The sequence below is a fragment of the Camelina sativa genome, chromosome 15 (assembly GCF_000633955.1).
Source record: "Camelina sativa cultivar DH55 chromosome 15, Cs, whole genome shotgun sequence".
Classification (NCBI taxonomy): Eukaryota; Viridiplantae; Streptophyta; class Magnoliopsida; order Brassicales; family Brassicaceae; genus Camelina; species Camelina sativa.
In genome coordinates, this window is record NC_025699.1 from 27465386 (window position 1) to 27486069 (window position 20684).

Sequence of the window (20684 nt, forward strand, 5' to 3'; positions counted from 1 at the left end):
GCAGGTTTCAACTCAAAATCGTTCCTCTGGAATGGAGGAGGAACAATAGCAGACCAGTTCTCATACACCAGATCAGCCTGGTTGTAGTCAGCAATGGTCCTGACCAGATCTCGGTTGTGCTCCTGTCGTCGAACTGGGTTCTGTGCGTGGTTGGCAGCTCCACGCACGTCTGCAGGTGGGTGTTGATCGATGCCACCTGGTTGGTGTCGATCGACACCGTCGACACCATCAGCTGGTTCGTCGACAACAGCAATTTCAGCAATCACATTGCCCTCAGCATCAATCTTTTGGCCCTGCTCATTGCGCAAGTGGCCCTCTTGATCCCTCAAAGCACCATCCTCATCTCGCATCAGAATGATTGGGTTAACCATCTTCAGAGATTTGGCTGCTTTTCGGTTCTCACGCTCAAGTTTTCCCAACTCTTGGTTTGAAAGCTTCAGAATTGGACCAGTCTTGTTGCTCCTTGTGTTAGGCTTATTAGGCATACACCTGAAACACACAAGAGAGAAGAAAACAAAAGCGTGTTAGTTTGAAAATAAAAAGAAAAATTTAGACAAAATCAAAAACTCAAATCTAATGGTAGATCAGAGAGTCCCCGGCAACGGCGCCAAAATTTGATATGCTCAAATTAACCCTAGAGCTACTCTCTCAAATTAAGAGGTCAATGCAGTACTTAGGGGTCGAATTCCACAAGGACTCAAGTCTACACAATAAATTATAGAGTTTTTCAATTATGCTAAACAAATTAAATTGAATTAAAATAAAAGCAATGCAAAATATTAAATAAAAGCTGTTGTAAATTCAGAAGATCAAAAAGCTAGGCCTAGGGAATTTCTCAGGAAATTATGAAATATTAAATCAATCAATAAATTAGGATTCAAACAATTAAGAACAGATCTAGAACTCTAAACACTTTTGTAAATTAAATCAGTTCTCACTGCAAATAATATCTAAATTTAAAACCAGAAAATCCAAATCTCTTTGCAAAATTCTAGGTAATAAATCAGCAATAAAATCAGGTTTAGATTGTTCACAAAATTATTAAATCAAATCTCTTTGCAAAAAATAATTTTGCTCATCAAAAGGTTTTATCAGGAAAATCAATTATATTCTCATATCAATTTATTTTCCTAGAGTATTAATTCTAGATGGCCAATCAAGGATTAATATGAAGAACAACCTAAGATGAAGATCTAGCAAGATAAAGAATTCTAAATAAACAGATCTAATAAATCATAAAATCCCTGTGAAAAACCCTAAACCTAACAAGCAAACTACTCAGACATATTCAATGAAGAACAAGACATGATTCTGAATAATAAGAAATAGAGATTAAAAAGAGTAAGGAAGGAGTTTAAGAATTCTTCTCTCAAAGCAGTTCAGATCTCTCTCCCAAAAGTTCTCAAAATCTCTCAGGGTTGCAGGAAAAATAAAACTTGATAGAATACAAACTTCAGGGTTTTGAAAACCTAAAAACTATATATATATATCCTATGCAAATATGAAAAACTTCGGGCAACTTTGTAAAACTTCCAAATTTGGCTCTCTCGTCGGTTTGGACTGGGTGTCGATCGATGCTAAGGCAGTGTCGATCGACACCATCTCCTCTGATCGATTCCAAGTTGATTTCTTGCGGATTATTGCTCCAAACTGATCCCAATTGCTCCACTTTGCTCCTTCCATGCTAAAAACCTGTAAAGACTCAAAAACATCCTAGAAAACAAATCAAAAGACACTAAAAGACTCTTTATATCATGGTTAAAAACCACAAAAACCATGATATATCATTGGCATGAAGAGAGAGAGATGGACAAGAGCAGAGGTTGTGAGAGCATAAGTGGTGGAGATACACAGCGGGAATCTGTCAGTGTAAGATTTAGTAACTTGGCTAAGGCATTTGAAGACAACAAGCAGAGTCTCTAGGTTCATGTTTTTGCTGATTGTGACACTTGTAATGTTAGCTTAAGTTTTGGTTCGAGACTTGTAATGTATGTGGTGTGTTGTAGTTGAAATGTTCAAGATGAGGCTTCTAAAGTTTTTCTTATATATTGATTTTTTTTGCAAAAGATGTATATTATATATATCCATATATAAAATATTTAAAAATCATAGTTATTGAGCATAATCAGGCTAGCTGGAAAATATATTCTAGCAATAATATATAGGTACAATTAATAAAACCATAATACAAATATTTTGCTACTATCTTATTATATAAAGTTGGGTTTTCAAAGTTAGTCATTAACAGGATCATTACACGTATCAAGTTATCTACAGAAGTTATCTACATGTGTAAAAAAATAATTATCAAAAACTACAGAATTTATAAATAATACAAAGTTTTTAAATAATTATAACGAGATTTAATTATTCGATACTTTAATATTATATTCTTATTTTTAAATCTATCTCAGATTTTGACATGTGTAAAAGTTAATATTTAATAGGAGAAATTTGCTTACAAAAAACAAAAAAAATTATTAAAAAAATATTAATAATATAAAAAGATAATTATCAAAAACTACAGAATTTATAAAATACAAAGTTTTTAAATAATTATAAGGAGATTATATATATATATATATCATAAAATTCGAAACTTTAATATTATTTTCTTATTTTTAACTTTTAAGTTATTAATTCTACAAAGAAATAGAAAAAAATTGATTAAGGAAAATAAACAGTTAATTATTTATTCAAAATTTTGTAAATACTCACTTCTATATAAACATAGACCGTCTTATATTTAAATAATTTATTCAAAAATACTGCTTTCAAGTTTGTTTAATTGGATTTTTTTTTTTAAATGGGAAGGAAAATTTTTCTTATTTTTTTAAACCAAAATTTTCTCCTACTTTCTTCTTTTTCAGTTGGGAATAGGTAAGATTAATATGTTGATCCAAAAGGTTAATATATGCGTCTTCTTTTCCTAATACTGTATTTTAAAATTTATTGTAGTATTTTTAGATTGTTTTACTTAATTTATATTTTCATCTTTGAATTATTTGAGATTCATATATTATCATGCTTATAATTTTCTATTGTTTATTTAATTATGCCAAATTAATTTTTTCTAATTTCTCAACATTGATTGGTTAGTCATAAATCCTTCTTTTTTGCAAACATAATTGTTACCATTATTCATTCAATCCCAAAGGGAGATAAGGAGTAGAAGCTCATCAACCTAATGGATGGATAAAATAGGTTAATCAGACACAAGCTTACAACAAACATAGATAAATATATTGGAAAAACATAAATCGTTGTTGATAGATCCATATGAGCTCAAAAACTGTAAAACCTATGTTTGCAAAAAAAGTTTAAAAGAATTGATTTGGCCACATATGTCACAAAAATGCACTTATTTTTTTGGTCAAGAGTCCTGAGAGAACTTCATGATGGGTGACCTTCCTAGAAGTGATTGTCGGAACTGTGAGAGTGAGTACCAAACACAGGCAAAGATCATTTGTTGATTTGTAGGATCGGTAAACAATTTTTTAAAGCCTCTCAGATGTAACAAACCGGCCATCGAATATGGGTGGATCCAAGGGCCGGAAATAGATGTAAGGCCCATTTAGAAAGGTGGGCTCATGGACTGAGAGTGTACATGGGCTCACTAAGCAAGGTGGTGGTTGAGGCGTTACAGAGACAGAGATTACATCATGGTGTGTCAAAGATACTTCTACGAATACATTGGGAAATTTAACATTAGTTACTATCAAAAGATTTTGTAACGTAAAAAAAAGGTTTTTACTTTCATTGGTTATCGGAGCAAACCATTTTGAGATTACAAAAAAATGTGAACATGTTCTTTCTAAACAGGAGGAGAGCAGATCCGAGGTTTTCTCTATGGTGGAGAAAGTTGGACACAATGTTATCTCCCCAAAGGAGGAAGGTAGAGGAGGTTGGACGAAAGGTTCTCTCCATAAAGGATGAAAGTGGAGCCGAGTTTTTCTTCATGGTGGTCATATATTATTATGATGATACATCATTGATTAGTATATTATATAATATATTTTTTATTCAAAATGTTGTTTGAGCCAACAATTTTAGTAATTAAAAAACTATGCAGAAGTGAAAGTAAAATAGTTGGCTTAATATGTTCATATATACATTTTCTAGGTGGTGATAAAAAATATATTTGTAACATAGAGTATATTTAGGTGTAAAAAACACACTTTTAAAAGTTATATACATAAAAGATTTGTAAATGAATATAAATCAGTGTATTATAGCAAAATAAAATTTAGAAATAACATACAACAAATTTTAATATATTTTTGTTAAATTTAATTTACTTTATAAAACTTTAAACCCGCACATCGGGCGGGTCCTCATCTAGTATAATATACTTAGGTGTAAAAAAATACACCTAATGGTTGGATAAAATAGACTAATCAAACACAAGCTTACAACAAACATAGATAGATAAATTCAAAAACCATAAACCGTTTTTGATACATCTATATGAGCTCGAAGACAGAAGCTACATCATGACGTGTCAAAGACACTTCCACGAATACATTGGTAAATTTAACATTAGTTACTATCAAAAGATTTTGTGACATTGGAAAAGGGCTTTTAGTTTCATTGGTTGTTGGAGCATGCCACTTTGAGATAGGTAAAAGACGTGAACATGTTATCTCCACACATAAGGAGGGCAGAGCCAAGGTTCTCTCCATGGTGGAGGAGGTTGGATGCATGCAAGGTTACCTCCCCAAGGGAAGAAAGCGGAGTCAAGGTTCTCTTTATGGTGGAGGAGGTTGGACGCAAGGTTCTCTCTCTAAGGGAGGAGGGCAGAGCCGAGGTTCTCTTCATGGTTGGTCATACACTATTGTGATGATACATCATTGATTAATATACTATGTAATATATTTTTTATTCGAGAAGTTTCTTGAACCAACAATTTTAGTGATTAAATAAACTATACAAAAGTGAAAATAAATAGACTTATATCCCCTTTTTAATAAAAGGGAAGTACACAACATAGTTTTTGTAGACTTTACATTTTTAATAAATGGTTACAAATGATTACAAATAAGTTATAGATAGATTATAGATTAATCCATATATTAATATTAATTGGTTACACCTAAATATTAGGGATATTCCAAATTGATAATTGATATATTAATGGTAACAAATAAAATCATGGATATTCCAAACTGTATTTTCGGAAGATTTTAGTCATATATCATGTTGTTTCCAAAGATCTTTAAACACAGTATTACAAATTTATTTTCCACAGATTTTATCGATAGACCACAACATTAACCAAAGATAGATTACAAAATTGATAGATTGATTGGTTACAAGTTAAATAGTGGGTTACAATATAGATTACGAAATAAAATTTAACCAGTGTTATAGCACGGGTGCTTATCTAAAATCATTAACAATATAAAGCTTACAAAATAGGTGTATTTTTTCAAGCCTTCATATTTAGCATATGATTTTATTGCATAAGGTTTTATCCAAAAAAAACTTTTTTAAAAAATCACATAAATTATATTTTATATAAAAATTACAATATAAATAAAATGAATTTCAGTCCATGCTATAGCACGGGTCTTAATCTAGTTAATTATATTATGGCAAATAAAAAACGCTGCTAATAATTTAAATATAGCTATATCATGACGCTATTGTAGAGAGACAATTAATAGCATAGGGAAAAAACGCTATTGTATGTGTCCTCTCTAAGATGGCACTGGTAAAGACAGCGTTTACGAAATGCGTTTTTCGTGTGCTAAAAATATGCATATTTCTTGTAGTGAATGCAAGATGTTAACTCTGTTTTGAGACATTGAACATGTTGTCCATTCATAACCCCAAAGCGTTTTTGAATATGAGTCCAAAATTCATGAGAATCGTCAAGATTGAACAGCGAGGGGGAGATGCTGTCATAAATAGTAAGTTTCATCCATGAAACCACGAGAGCGTTGTTTGAAGACCAATCTTCAAAATAGAGATTAGGTTCGACAGGTTGAGGAATAGATCCATCTGCATAACCAAATTTCTTTCTTGCTTTAGAGCCAAACGCAAATTTGTAGACCATTTGTCGTAGTTAGGTCTACGCAACAAAGGTTTGGAGATAAGAGTTTTGGGATTATCTCCAGTGGTAAGATCATACAGTCAAATCGTACGTCTTGTTTCAGTACGAGCCAGAGCCTGAGAACTAGTAAGAGTCGAGATAGTACTCATCGTGAAGAGAAAGTTTTGTTCAAGAGAGAACAAAAAATTAAGTCAAGAAAAGTGAGGAAAAATTGAGAACATAATATCTTGTAGTAGAAGGAGAGATCACTAGATCGATCACAAAAAAATTTTAGTAGTTAGGCTTTGTGCTCTGATATCATGTCTGATATGACCGCACCCAGATTCCCAATCCTCACACAGGACACACGGGAAAAAATCTCACCAGAACCCCATAATTCCGGCGAGACAACCGGCGTCAACCGCTCCTTACAAAAACTTTCACAAATACTGGCTAGATCTAACTAACTCATACTCTGCAGCTACCAACAACAATCATACAAACATACTTCAGCTTCACAAGCACCTTACATTTGTAAACTCTGATTCCTCTTCCAACTGACCACTTCGTGATCCACGCAAACAAGCCACTTAAACACATATCCCAAAGCCACCTCATCTAGTTACTGAGTCGCACAACCAACCATCCCTAACGACTGAATAACAAAAGAGCTGCGCTGGAATACGTTATTCCATCCAACCACATAAGCATTTCATTAATGAACCCACATATTCACCATCTTAGCTTTAACCCAGCACCTTTAAGCTTTATAATGGTTCTCCAACTACCATGACCTAACACCATAAGCCATAAAAGCTCATATGCAAGGTTCCAACTCAAACCGAGCTCGTTGGCTCACCCAACAATATAATTTGCCACAATTCAAACTATACAAAAACGTCCATACCAACACACAATATTACACAAACCTTCCGTTCAACCCGCAATTCCACCGTTGGATATGGAGCATGTACTATCATAAGTCTTTCTACCAAATTTTGTCCTGATCTGACTAGTTTTAGACCTCCAAACATCGCCTAGAAAAGCCATTTAAGAACAGTTTCTCGGGTTCTTACTTAATCCAAATTTCACATTTTCTAGAAATTTCTTGGTCAGGAAGCAACACACATAACTCCTCAATATTAAGTCCAAATTAAGCTCTCTTAGTTGCTATGGAATCTTGGCATGTTGGACTCACCGTTCCCTAACGGCCAACAAGTAATTGGACTAAGGGGCCTCATGGCCCAATAGTATTTTGCTGTTGCTTCCACATCTGCATATAATCCACACGAATTTACCTTATTTAATTATTGCAAGAACTCATTTGAGCACAAATAAACTATCCTTTTAGATGCATGGATTTTTTATATTGTTATACACAATTAATTTGGTTTTAATTATAGCTGGTGATAACGAAACAAAAATCAGTGGCTTATAAGTAACCCATAAGAAACAACGTCAACTATGTGACTCAGGCATTTGGTGAGAGATACGAGACTAGCCCACACAATTATTGATTAAGTTTGGTTGCACAAAAAAAATAAGTTAAAAGTTTTAGCTATTGTACTAAAACCAAAACTCAGTCGTAATCGATTTTCATTCTTACAATCGGAAATTTGGAATCTTTGTGATTGAAATAATAAAACGATTATGGTGATTAAGTCATGTATATATCTAGATTCAATATTGTTGGACTGTCCTATAGTCAAAAGCTATCTAATTTTGTTATCACATGAAGTGAACCCACATTTATTTTATTACCCGATTGAGCTACATTTTATCCTAATTCTTTTTCAAAAATTTGGGCAAAATCTTATCCTTCAAAATTTAAAGTTCTATCGTCGTTTTGTTTGTGTTTGTACACCATGTGCAATACCATTAGCCTTTTATTTTCCACCATGCCATTTAATGTGCTAGATTGATGATAAAAAGTCCTTTAAACCTCATCGTTTATATATATAGCTCATAGTCATAAAATATAACGTACTTTATTTTTATAAATATGTTTACATATTCCACCGTCCATGTCGAAACACGTACGTAGCAATCTGACCAGAAGTCATGCTTTAGAAACTATCATGCTATAGATTCCAATGGTCCGTATTCTAATTTAATGATTGTAAACCGTCCTCATCCTTATACGTATCACAGTATCATACTATCACGTATGATACGTAAATTTTCCATTGAAGTCGTTCAAAGGCAACAAAAATAAATAAATAAATAAATAAAATTGTTCCCAAGAGTTTAAAATAGGTTTACTAAGAAAACAGTGACAAACGCAATCCGTGATGCGTAGCTCAATTTCTATAAACAATCTATATTGTTAATTTGCATGATTTAAGTGGATTAATAAGGACATACAGTAGCTTGTTTCTTAAACTGTAGTAACCCATTCTCAAACTTGAACTGGTTATACGGTATGGTTAATCGATTATTGTAGCTTGTTTATTTTCAATATAAACAACTTAAAATTTTATTTTAGTAGTTTGTTTTCAAAATATACATATGTAGTCTGGATAAAATTTAGCTACTATGACATTTACCTTCATATATAGCTTGAGTTTAAACTTTCGAAGGATTTATCTCCAAAACTCTTAGATGTGCTGAGAACCATGAATATGCTAAATATTAATGCATAAAGCTAATAATGAAATCATTAGAAAAGTAAAATTTACTTATAACTGACAGATATATATACATTCGTTTTTGTCCAAACTTGACCTTTATCGACCTAAACAATCCACAATATTACACTAGTCACTAACGAATTAGACCCAGAATATTATCTACATTATGCTTCGGTGTAGATATCGACCAATCATATGTTTATCTAGTTACCACAATTAACCCCTAGCTATATATAAATATTTTTATAAGGCGATAAATAATAGATTAGCTAGTAAAAATTTTCACATAAACTGGCTCATCCATTCTAAGCCATCAAAATAATCCGGCGAGTAGAGCAAGTTATCACCATCACCGTCAACACAAATGTCGTAATCTCCAAAAAACGGCGTGGCCTGATTGGCTTCGACGGTCACAGAAGATGAGATCGGACTGTTGCTTATTAAAGTCCCTTCAACTCTTTGGGCAAGACTTTGGATCTCTCTTTCAGCCTCATAAAGCTGTTCCTTTAGTTGAAGAACCTGAAAATTTAAAATTTGATTTGATTTAATCACTTTCCCATTAACAGCTAATCATATTACAGTATAAGTAGAGTTTGATTTGATAAGTTTTATTTTGTGGACCTGGTGATTAGAGAGGCCCAATGAGTCAATGACTAAGACAAGCAAAGTAACCACTAGAAAACAAAGGGTTACATATATGTACGGAAAGATAATTACATATAATGACACTTTTGTTTTTTGCTGTTCATTTCTGTATGATTTTCCAATATAAAACAAAATAACTATACTACAGTTATCCAAATATCATTTATATTTCTCAATTGCTTATATATAATGTGTATTCGTTTCACTTGGTATTTGCATTATCTTGTAAAAAGTATCCCTATAACTTTATCATAATGATATTAACCACTTTGTTAATTTTTTGTTCACAAATAGAAAAAAGAAAACTTGAATTAAAAGAGAAAAACGGGTAATTAATCGTCAACTTTATCAACTTATTCAAAATTTAAACCTATCGTTAATTAACTTTATCATATTTATAGATTAATTCACTTATCTTTTGGAAAGAGAAGAGACTGTAAGAACATACCTCAGAATCAAGACGACACCTGTCAACGACGACGTTTTCGTATGCGTTCTTGAGTTTAGTGTATTCATCCTCAACCCGCTTGTTCTTCCACCGTGCACGGCGGTTCTGGAACCAAACCGCGACTTGACGAGGGTCAAGCCCTAACTCCGATGCCAGCCGATCTTTCCTTTCGGATTCAAGCTTATGATCGTCTTCAAAGCTGATCTCCAACATTCTTACTTGCTCATCACTCAACTTTCTCTTTCTAAACCATCCATTGCCTCCTTCTCCAACCGCAGCACTCTTGCTCTTCCTTTTCCTACGCCGTGCTGGTTTTGCTTCTCCTGCTGGTCAAACAGAAACGCATCAAAACCAATGTTACAAGAAACTAAAAAGTCTTCGAAGTTTTCAACTCTAGTACGTTTGTGAAAAAGACTACATAAGACAAACTTCATATCCAGAAAAAAAAAAAATAAAGAATAAAGAAGACCCACTTGAAGATATATCTATAACCAAATTTGGGTTTTCTGTTTTATATGAAAAAAAAAAAAAAAGATTGGAACTTTTAGTATGTGCAAACCTTGTTGTGGTACCAATGAAGTATAGACATCAGGGTACAACTGAGAGATGAGTAGAAGATTATGATCATCTACATTCTGGTTATTCATGTTTCTATCTTCTTCTCACTCTCTTTCTCTGTGAGATTCAACAGATTACTGTTGTTTTTTTGGCTCACTTTTTCTGCAATAAGAGAGAAGATGTGTTGGGAGAAGCAGAGGACTTATCATTTTATAAAGGAGGAGTAGGTGTCAAGGGATGGTTTGATTAGAATTTGTTTTTCTAATTTATTATTTCTTATTTCTCAGATTTGGGCTTATGATTCTTTGTATTTACATAATTGCCACTTTGCATATCAATTCTAGTAGTAAGTAGGTCCTCAAACTACATCTACATGTACATCAGTATATCACTATCTTACTATTGTTTCATATTGCAAAGACATGACTTTGTTATCTTGGCAAATATAAAAAAAAATTTAAAAATATGTGACAGCATTTAAATAATATATAATTAACCTATTAATATTAAGTGGACTATAAAATTCATTTTAATTTTTTTATTATAGTATAATTGTATTAACTTATAAGTAGATCCAGCCGTATAATACTATACATATTAATTGTAATTGGAAATTTATTATGTATATATATATATATATGTATATATTTTACGTAGAATAACTATAATTCGCAACTAATTAATTAGTTCAATAAGTTTTCAAATATACCATCGTAGTTTAAATTAGTCATGCTTCATGCTTGTATAGTTCTTATCTTTTGAGCAATTTGGAACCAAAACTCACTTAACTACATGGCTCCTAAATAGTTTGTGTTCTGGCATACAATTCCTTGATTACTTTAATTAAGAAGCATAAACAAGTCAATTCGTTCATGTGAATTCATATGAAACATTTTCCATTTATAATATACTTCTTAAGGTTATATGGATATTTACACGTAAGAAACTAAAAGAGATACATGTAATTATCATTATATATAAATGTAATGCGATAAAGGTTTTACGTGTGATGAGAGGATGAGAGGATTAGAGGATGTCGTTATCACCGTCAGATGGATAAGTCTCAGCAACAAACTAAAAGAGAGAAAACATAAGTGACTTGTCTTTCAAAAGGTAGTTTACTTTTTTACTCGTATCTCTCGTATATTAATAATTTTTACTCATTCTTCATACGTTTTCTATAATCGGGTTTTTAAACTCGAAACATATACTTTCTCTACTTTAAATCTAACGTTTAAATCATTATATAGCCAAATGGAAAATATTTTGATGATTCAGTGTGTTAAAATCATAAATAAGACGTAATCAAATTTTAGCAATGACCAAACATATATATATTTCGAACACACGCAAAATTATGCTACTTTAATAAATAATATGTTAAATGGTACACAAATATGAAACCAGATAAAAATTGCATGATAGTAATACAATACATATTGTAAATTAGCATTTCATGTAATTTAATAACATTGTTATGTTTAGGAGATCCGCATAAAATTAAAGTTAAGCATGGTCATCATAGAAGGTTAATTGATGGTAATTTGACTCCCGCAATACTAAAAATTCTTATCATACCTCCACCTCTAAACCAGCCTCGAGCCTTATCTCTAAAATTAAAAGCATACTGATCAGGTAACATCTCGGTATATTAACGCTCAAGCAAAGGAATGTTTTCCCGGATAACACTTTCTTGGTTACTTGGTTTGGAGTTTTCCATTAGTCTTGTAACTTTGTTCTTATGTAGGTGTTTCTCATCATAGGAGACACTGCTTGGAAAAGGTATATGTTTAAAAAAAAAATAATAATAATAATAATAATATATTAATAGCCTACCATATTTTGGATTTTGGTACATATATATATATATATATATATATATATATACTTATAAATTAGGATGAATTCTATTAAGCATATGCTTCACTTACAATAAGAGTCTTATCTCTACTATATTCTTGATGTTTCTACTAATTAAAGACCACATTTTTTTTAATTTGTGCAATTTCTACTAAATCATTTTTGAACAATTTTATTTTGAGATCCGGTCAAAGATTATGTATTTGTAGCAGAATACGGGTGTGAACTATGGTGTGAAGGCTAAGCTTTCCTAACTAGGCAATTTACAAATCCATTACGCATATCAACATCTTAATAATGAAGAAGCATTTTTTTACCAATTATTAATTATATATGAACAAAACCGTGATATAGGTTGCACCGATCCAATTTATTTTGTCCATAATAAATTAATTTTTTGGTTGAAAAGTGAGTTAGGGTTGAGGTGTAGACTGGTGGTCATTGTTGATATATTAATATATTTGATTAATCTCGCTGGCTAATTAGTTATTTTTATCTAATTTTGTAGGGGTATTTTTAGAGTTCAGTTGCTTGTAGATTTAGAATATGTAAAATTTTGGATCCCTAAACTGGGAGAAAAACATGTCTCTCTTAAGATAATGTTTAATAAAGAGCTTCAGAGTCTGGAAGAAATGTGTTAGTTATTACTATTTTTAGAACGTATCAACATAATTTGTTTTATTTTAATCAACGGTGGTGGTTTAGTGCGAAGATTGTTTACCTACGAAGATCTAAATTAGAGTTGAAGGTGTTTATAGAACTTTGAAACTCTAATTTAGATGCCTGTCTTATGTCCAACCCTAACTTTAGTAGAATATTATTTCAATTTCATATTTATGTCTAGTGTTTACATATATACAGTATGTTTTAATTAAGTTTCCTATGAGGCTATGAAGTAAAAAAAAAGAGTAAATAACTAAAGAGTAAACAAATGCATTTTTATTTTACAGCCATAAATTTGAATAATTAATTTAGTAGTAAACACAAGTACTTATTTTAAAGTGACAGACTAGAGAACAGAGATTATAAGTAATCATGAAACCTGTCGAATAAAATGCAAAAGAACAATGTAATCCTGATTCTTGTCTATGCATTTGTCTCCTCTTTGGGACTTGATAAGCCTCGAATTTCAAAACTAGTGATAATGAAATTTCTATTTAAGAATTTTGTTTGCTAGTTTAGGTCTGTATGACTGTATTCTAAATGATTTCGTCATCTTAGTCGAGGTGAATTATACCCTTATTTCCTTCAATTTATACCAAACCTTTATCTTGATCACTTATATTGTTCAAAAAATCTTACATAAAAAGGTACGGAAAGCTTAATTAAACTATGATTGTATTCTTATCATCTTATGGTCTATTTTATTTCTGTTTTATGATGATAAATGACATACTTAAGTTAGTGGTAGACTCAAAGTGCGAAAACTATTTCGTTTTCCTTATTTCTCCCTTTTCCAACTAACCAAAACTTGACCAAAAGAATTGTGTGCACTGTCCATAGACAACAAATAGCTAATGGTTCCTTTCTACTCATATAAGTTGGACCAAGAAATTTATCAGAAAACAACAAACGCATAAACCAAGAAAATCAACTAGGACACCAACACACACACACACACACCTTAACTCGGTGAAAAGATCATTTAAAAGAAAACATATATTGACTTCTTTTGAGCACCTCCATCGCTCCACGCCAATGAAAAGGCTTCGGGGTGATAAGGTTAAGCACATGGGTCTAATCACGTGTCAACATTCTACAAATTCGCAGGTAGGCCACCTCTCACATTCATACACGTATATCTGATCTTCAGTTTCCAACTTTTCTTTCCACCAATCAGACTTTGGTTAGCAATAGCCGCCAAAACTTAATTTTATTTTTATATATTTACTTGGCAGCTGGTAGCCTGGTACTACTATATTTCCTTATAGTCCAATGGTGAAAATTTTGAATTTTCAGTGGTTCAGCCAAAACCACGTTAGTATCCTGACAAATGGTTTCCTCACCTAATTTTTCTCGAGCACGATTCTTCTTGAAATTTGAGAGTTCTTTTTGTGCTATATGAAAGCTTAAGAGTTCTATGTTCCAACGATTAAAACTTGCGGACCTTAGTTAAACAGCTGATTTAAGAAATGGATTAAAGAAAGATGTGTTAAAAAGACATGAAGATTGCATGACTCAAATATTTAAATGCAAGTTGACGTGTTCGTTAGTTATACATGCAACAAGGGTGATTTAATCTACTCGATCATGACACAGAGAACAAGCTAATAATTTTAATTATCAAATAGAGAGAGAAAAACAAAAAAAGAAACATCTTATCCCAAATAGGCAAATACTTATCAACAAATAACCGTTACTTTTTAATTTGATTTATTATATTTTCTTAAGATACATAACTAACATAACAAAAACATTGCGTCTGTGATGAGAATCTTTACCAAATTAATTGAATTTGGTTGGCTTATGTATCGGGAAAGTTTTAAAGAAATGGTTAACCTATGTCTTTAGAGATTCCCTAAATGAGAAAGGAGACGAACTAGGTAAGCATGTACGTTTCAACTTTCAACCTTTTGTCCTAATTGGGGTTATTCCGATAAGAACACGTGTCAAAGACCCAGTGTAGAGATATAGCCCACATTTTGTACTATGTCAGTAAGTGATGAAAGTGAGATAGACTGACAAAGTAAAAACAAAGAAAGAAACAATAAAAATAATATGTTGTTAATTTATCATAAAAAAAATAAATTTATAAAAATTTGAGTTTATTACTGTAACGTCCCGACCACTTCTTAGTGGGTTCCATGTCCACTCTCAGTCTATGGGTCCACCTTCTTTAATGGGTCTCACGTTCTCTCACTAGGCCCGTAAGCTCATCTATATCCGACAGTCGGTTTGTTACGTCCGAGAGGCCTTAAAGACTTGTTACCATCCCTACCCTACAAATCACCACATGATCTTTCCATGTGTTTTGTCCTCACTCGCACAGTTCCGACAGTCACTTCCCGGAAGGTCACCCATCCTGAGACTACTCCAGCTAAAGCACGTTTAACTCTAGAGTTCTCTCAAGACCCTTGACCTAAAAGATAAGTGCACTTTGGTGAAATAGGTGACCAAATCAATTCTTTTAAACCTCTCTGCATGTCCCTGAAACCGAGGTGTTCCTGAATTGTGACACCCCGGTTTCAGAGACTTGCGGAGAGGTCTAAAAGAATTGATTTGGCCACCTATGTCACCAAAGTGCACTTATCACTTTGGTCAAGGGGCCTGAAATAACTCTAGAGTTACGCGTGCTTGAGCTGGAGTACTTTTAGGATGGGTGACCTTCCGGGAAGTGACTGTCGAAACTGTGTGAGTGAAGAAAAAACACAGGGTAATATCATGTGGTGATTTGTAGCGACGGTAACAAGTCTTTAAAGCCTCCCGGATGAGCAAACCGGCCGTCGGATATGGATGGGCTCACGGGCCTAGTGAGAGGACGTGAGGCCCATTAAGGAAGGTGGGCTCATGAACTGGGATTGGACATGGGGCCCACCAAGAGGTGGTGGTCGGGGCGTTACAAGTGGTATCAGAGCCGAACCTAGACGAGTGTGGAGTCGAGTGGGTTCACACCGTCGGGGGTGACGGTCTTGGTGCGCAACAGGACATTGCGATCTGTTAGTGGGGGTGAATTGTGACACCCCGGTTTCAGAGACTTGCAGAGAGGTTTAAAAGAATTGATTTGGCCACATATGTCACCAAAGTGCACTTATCATTTTGGTCAAGGAGCCTGAGAGAACTCCAGAGTTACGCGTGCTTGAGCTGGAGTAGTCTCAGGATGGGTGACCTTCTGGGAAGTGACTGTCGGAACTGTGTGAGTGAGGACAAACCACAGGGAAAGATCATTTGGTGATTTATAGGGACGGTAACAAGTCTTTAAAGCCTCCCGGATGAGCAAACCGGTCCTCAGATATAGATGAACTCACATGCCTAGTGAGAGAACGTGAGATCCATTAAAGAAGGTGGGTCCATGAACTGGAATTGGACATGGAGCCTACTAAAAGATGGCGGTCGGGACGTTACAATTATAACACTTGAACTAGATTTAGGGAATATTTAAATAAGTTGTATAGCCCAGTAAAAATTATTTAAAATTAAAAAAGATGAAAACATGATTAGTTTCTTTTTCAGTTTTTTAAAAACATGAAAAGCTTATTACTTTTTGCACGCTTTATGTTGTTCTTTAGGTACATTTGATTTCGCCTTTTCTATTTCGAGACATTTTCTTACACGTTAAGCGATGAAGAACCTATGTGCTTACAACAAAATTATAGGTGTATGTTTTTTGTTGATACACAGTCTAAAATTAGAGTTATATGTTTATCTTTATATAATAAGATCGTAGCCTTTCAATAGAAATATAATACCATATATAGTACCATTTCACCATCAGTTTTGGCATATATTTCAGTCAGTTTGAATGATCTGACAAAAAAAAATATCAATTGTTGAGTACACTTCAATTTATACGTTTCAGTTCAATATTATATGTGCGAAAAATCTTAGTTAAATTCTAAATGACCCACTGAGAAATTAAAACTAAGAAGATTTTAATCTTTATATTGTGATTATTTTAGTTGATTCTTTAAACTATATTTTTGAATCTGAAAAATTCACACAAAACAAATAATTGGTTAGGACTCATGTTATGGTGGACTCTTGTGAGTGATTAATTTTTTTTTTTCAACCTAACATTAAAATAAATTAAAGAGTAACTCCAAGGTTGGTTGCCCAAACTGGAGCAAAAGAGTTTACAAATGAGACTTCAGAAGGTAAAGGTCAAGAGGAGCGAGCAAGACAATCTGTTCGGACGTTTGACGTTCGCAGGATCTAGGTCAGGATGAAGGAGGAGTAAGACGATCTGAAGGAGTGGAAATCTTCCAATAAATACGAAAATGCTGGCCAGTCATCCGGAGCCTGCACCATCGCCACCAGTTCAGCGAACTGGCGGTGAGTGATTAATTTTTTATTTAGAGTTTTTGTAAGTTAAAACATAATTTCTAAACTTAAATTTAAATATTTTTATAGTATTCTAAAAAGCGGTTTAGATGGCCGCCTAGACAGTACTAAACGCTAGGTGCTCAATCGACGCCTAGACGACCGCCTAAAATTACCTATGTTATATTTTTATAATTTCTAACTACATATTTAATTTTTAAATTTTTTTACATCCATATATATATAATTATAAATATTTATGTTGTTGATATAAATTAAAGAAATATTGTTTTTAATTTTTTTTATGATTTATTACTTCGATTTAAAGCTATCTTTAACATATATTTTAACAAATGTCAGATAAATTTTAAATGGAAAAATCGATCACTTGAATAATAACTAGCTCGATAAATTGAGGGGTTGAGATTAGTAAGACAAGTAAAACACGTGACAAGAAAGTCATATGCTTTCCATATATACACATTTACAAACATTATTATATACTCTCTCTCCCTTATCTTTGCCTCTTTCGAGCTCCTAACCTGTCTGCATTCCATATCACGATTAGGTTCTTTAACCACATGGTTAGCAACTAAACACTCTTGTCATTAACACGTTAATCTATATTATACATTTCCATAAATGGGTTGAGGCCACGTGTTTCCATACATGCGTTTACAAGTATCATGTTGTAGGTAATGATTCTAACAAGGACCAGCTAAAAGAAGGTGGATTTCTAGATAGCTCTTAAGTTATGGCCTAGCTAGATCTGTTAGCCAGTGAATCAATCTAAATTGTTAAATGTTTTACTATTATCAAGATATTCTTTCTATTTTTGTTCATGCAGCTTTTAAGGCGATCTTGTATCACTTCGTGGTGGTCCAAGGTATACATGGCACAACAGAGAAGCATTGTGTCAATAGATTAATAATATTTTAAGCAACTCAAAATAATTATTTAGCTCATAAAATTGCAGATTGGTTTACATATTATATTGCACACAACCTTTTTCCTTCAAGAAACAACCAGTAAGATCTATATGAGTTGTAAAATAAAATACTCAAACCTAATTAGCTCGACTCGCCATTAATTACTAAATGCAGCAGTGTTAGGACCAATTACTCGAGTTTGACTTCTAACCATATAAAATAGGAGTTTATATATTTTTCGTTAACAATTAAAACTTTTTTCTTGTAACAATTAATTTCTAATTTTTCTTGTACCTACTTGTATCTCTAGAGTCTATATGGTTATAGAATTGAGGACTTTTGTAATGTTTTTGGCTTATTTGTTTAGGCTATTCATTAGAGTTCTAGTTCAAATAGCTAATCACGCCACATAATAAGTCAATAGGAAGCAAACATCATATAATTAAAATGTTTGAATCCATATAGATAACAATTTAAAAAACTTATTTAATTAAATTAACTGAAGAAAACTTGATTTAATTGTAACATGGAATTAACTTACAAAAGACTGCAAAATGTGAGAAATGGAATTTCTTGTTGTTTCTGTTTTCACAACCAAATGATGAAACGACTAATAAAAGTCTAAAACTATGAGCATTCAAAAATAGAAATTAGAAAAAGTTGTGATTGGTAATACAAACTGCACAATTATTCCCATCCAACTATTTATTTAGACGTGTAATTCTAAAGGACATGAATAATTTATGTTCGCGGGCTTTATAGGTTCAGTTAATTTACTTAACAGAGGATAGATGCATATAATTAAGATGAATACATTAATGGGCCACATTTATCATAGCCCGATATCATCATCATCATCATCATCATCATCATCATCATCTCTTTAATAAACAAGTATAAAAGCACATATCATCATCACTATCTCATGACTCATATATTCTTCTTTTGTTCATTTTCTACAAATGTTAGGCGTTACAAAAGTAGGTAGGTATGATCCGCGTGGTAGTTTTTGTTAGGTTTCGCGAACATAACGTTTAGTCTTACACGTCCAGGATTCTTTTGTTTGTCTTTTGTTGCACAAGAAATACAATTTTGTTTTATTATATACAGTAATCTTCGTCTAGAATGAATCTATTAACTCTTATTCATCTTTTTATGTGTATATATAATCTCTGCTCTTATCCTAAATCAAGCTGTGCCATAGCCAAGCAATAAAACATCTCCATCAACAAGAACGGGTAAGTGGTCGAATTTCTCCTGTAAATATATTTTTTTTAAAAACCTTTAACAGTAACATTCTTTTTATTTATAATCATCAAACATAACCTCTAAATTAATAGATCATGAAGCAGCCTCACGCACTTCTAGTCGCTAGCCCTGGCTTGGGCCATCTTATCCCTGTCCTCGAACTCGGCAACCGTCTCTCCTCCGTCCTCAACGTCCACGTCACCGTTCTTGCAATCACCTCCGGCACCTCTTCCGTGACAGAAACTGAGACGATACATGCAGCTGCGGCTAGAGGGACTTGTGACATTATGGAATTACCCTCGGTCAAGGTAGACCACCTTGTCGAGCCAGATGCGACAGTGGTCACTAAGATACTGGCGAAGATGCGAGTCATGAAGTCAGAAGTTTGGGATGCCGTGAAATCAATGAAGCAAAAACCGACGGTCATGATTGTTGATTTGTTTGGTACGGGGCTGTTGTCCATTGTCGATGTAGGTGTGATGAAAAAATACGTGTACATCCCATCGCATGCGTGGTTCTTGGCATTAATGGTCTACTTGCCGGTGTTGGATAAGGTAGTTCAAGGTGAGTATGTTGAAATTAAGGAGCCTATGAAAATACCAAGTTGTAAACCGATCGGACCAAAGGAGCTTTTGGACACGATGTTAGATCGGTCGGGCCAACCCGAAAAGTAATTAAGGAGCTTATTACTTTTTGCACGCTTTATGTTGTTCTTTAGGTACATTTGATTTCGCCTTTTCTATTTCGAGACATTTTCTTACACGTTAAGCGATGAAGAACCTATGTGCTTACAACAAAATTATAGGTGTATGTTTTTTGTTGATACACAGTCTAAAATTAGAGTTATATGTTTATCTTTATATAATAAGATCGTAGCCTTTCAATAGAAATATAATACCATATATAGTACCATTTCACCATCAGTTTTGGCATATATTTCAGTCAGTTTGAATGATCTGACAAAAAAAAATATCAATTGTTGAGTACACTTCAATTTATACGTTTCAGTTCAATATTATATGTGCGAAAAATCTTAGTTAAATTCTAAATGACCCACTGAGAAATTAAAACTAAGAAGATTTTAATCTTTATATTGTGATTATTTTAGTTGATTCTTTAAACTATATTTTTGAATCTGAAAAATTCACACAAAACAAATAATTGGTTAGGACTCATGTTATGGTGGACTCTTGTGAGTGATTAATTTTTTTTTTTCAACCTAACATTAAAATAAATTAAAGAGTAACTCCAAGGTTGGTTGCCCAAACTGGAGCAAAAGAGTTTACAAATGAGACTTCAGAAGGTAAAGGTCAAGAGGAGCGAGCAAGACAATCTGTTCGGACGTTTGACGTTCG

At 33.0% G+C, this 20684-nt stretch overlaps 2 protein-coding genes across 3 annotated transcripts; one reads left to right on the forward strand and one right to left on the reverse strand.

The window, feature by feature from the left end:
- LOC104747701 (homeobox-leucine zipper protein ATHB-21-like) lies at positions 8688-10537 on the reverse strand. 2 transcript variants are annotated; one of them, XM_010469383.1, is made up of 3 exons: positions 10317-10537; positions 9758-10080; positions 8688-9183 (listed from the first exon to the last, which is right to left on the reverse strand). In XM_010469383.1, exons 1-3 carry the CDS (start codon positions 10402-10404, stop codon positions 8947-8949), a joined length of 648 nt encoding a protein of 215 aa, XP_010467685.1. In that variant the 5' UTR covers positions 10405-10537; the 3' UTR covers positions 8688-8946. The 2 variants fall into 2 exon arrangements, with proteins under 2 accessions (XP_010467685.1, XP_010467684.1); XM_010469382.1 differs by having other exon boundaries at positions 9758-10083.
- Positions 19047-20175, forward strand: LOC104747702 (UDP-glycosyltransferase 72D1-like). Its single transcript, XM_010469385.2, has 3 exons — positions 19047-19065; positions 19275-19319; positions 19422-20175. Exon 3 carries the CDS (start codon positions 19425-19427, stop codon positions 20001-20003), a length of 579 nt encoding a protein of 192 aa, XP_010467687.1. The 5' UTR covers positions 19047-19065; positions 19275-19319; positions 19422-19424; the 3' UTR covers positions 20004-20175.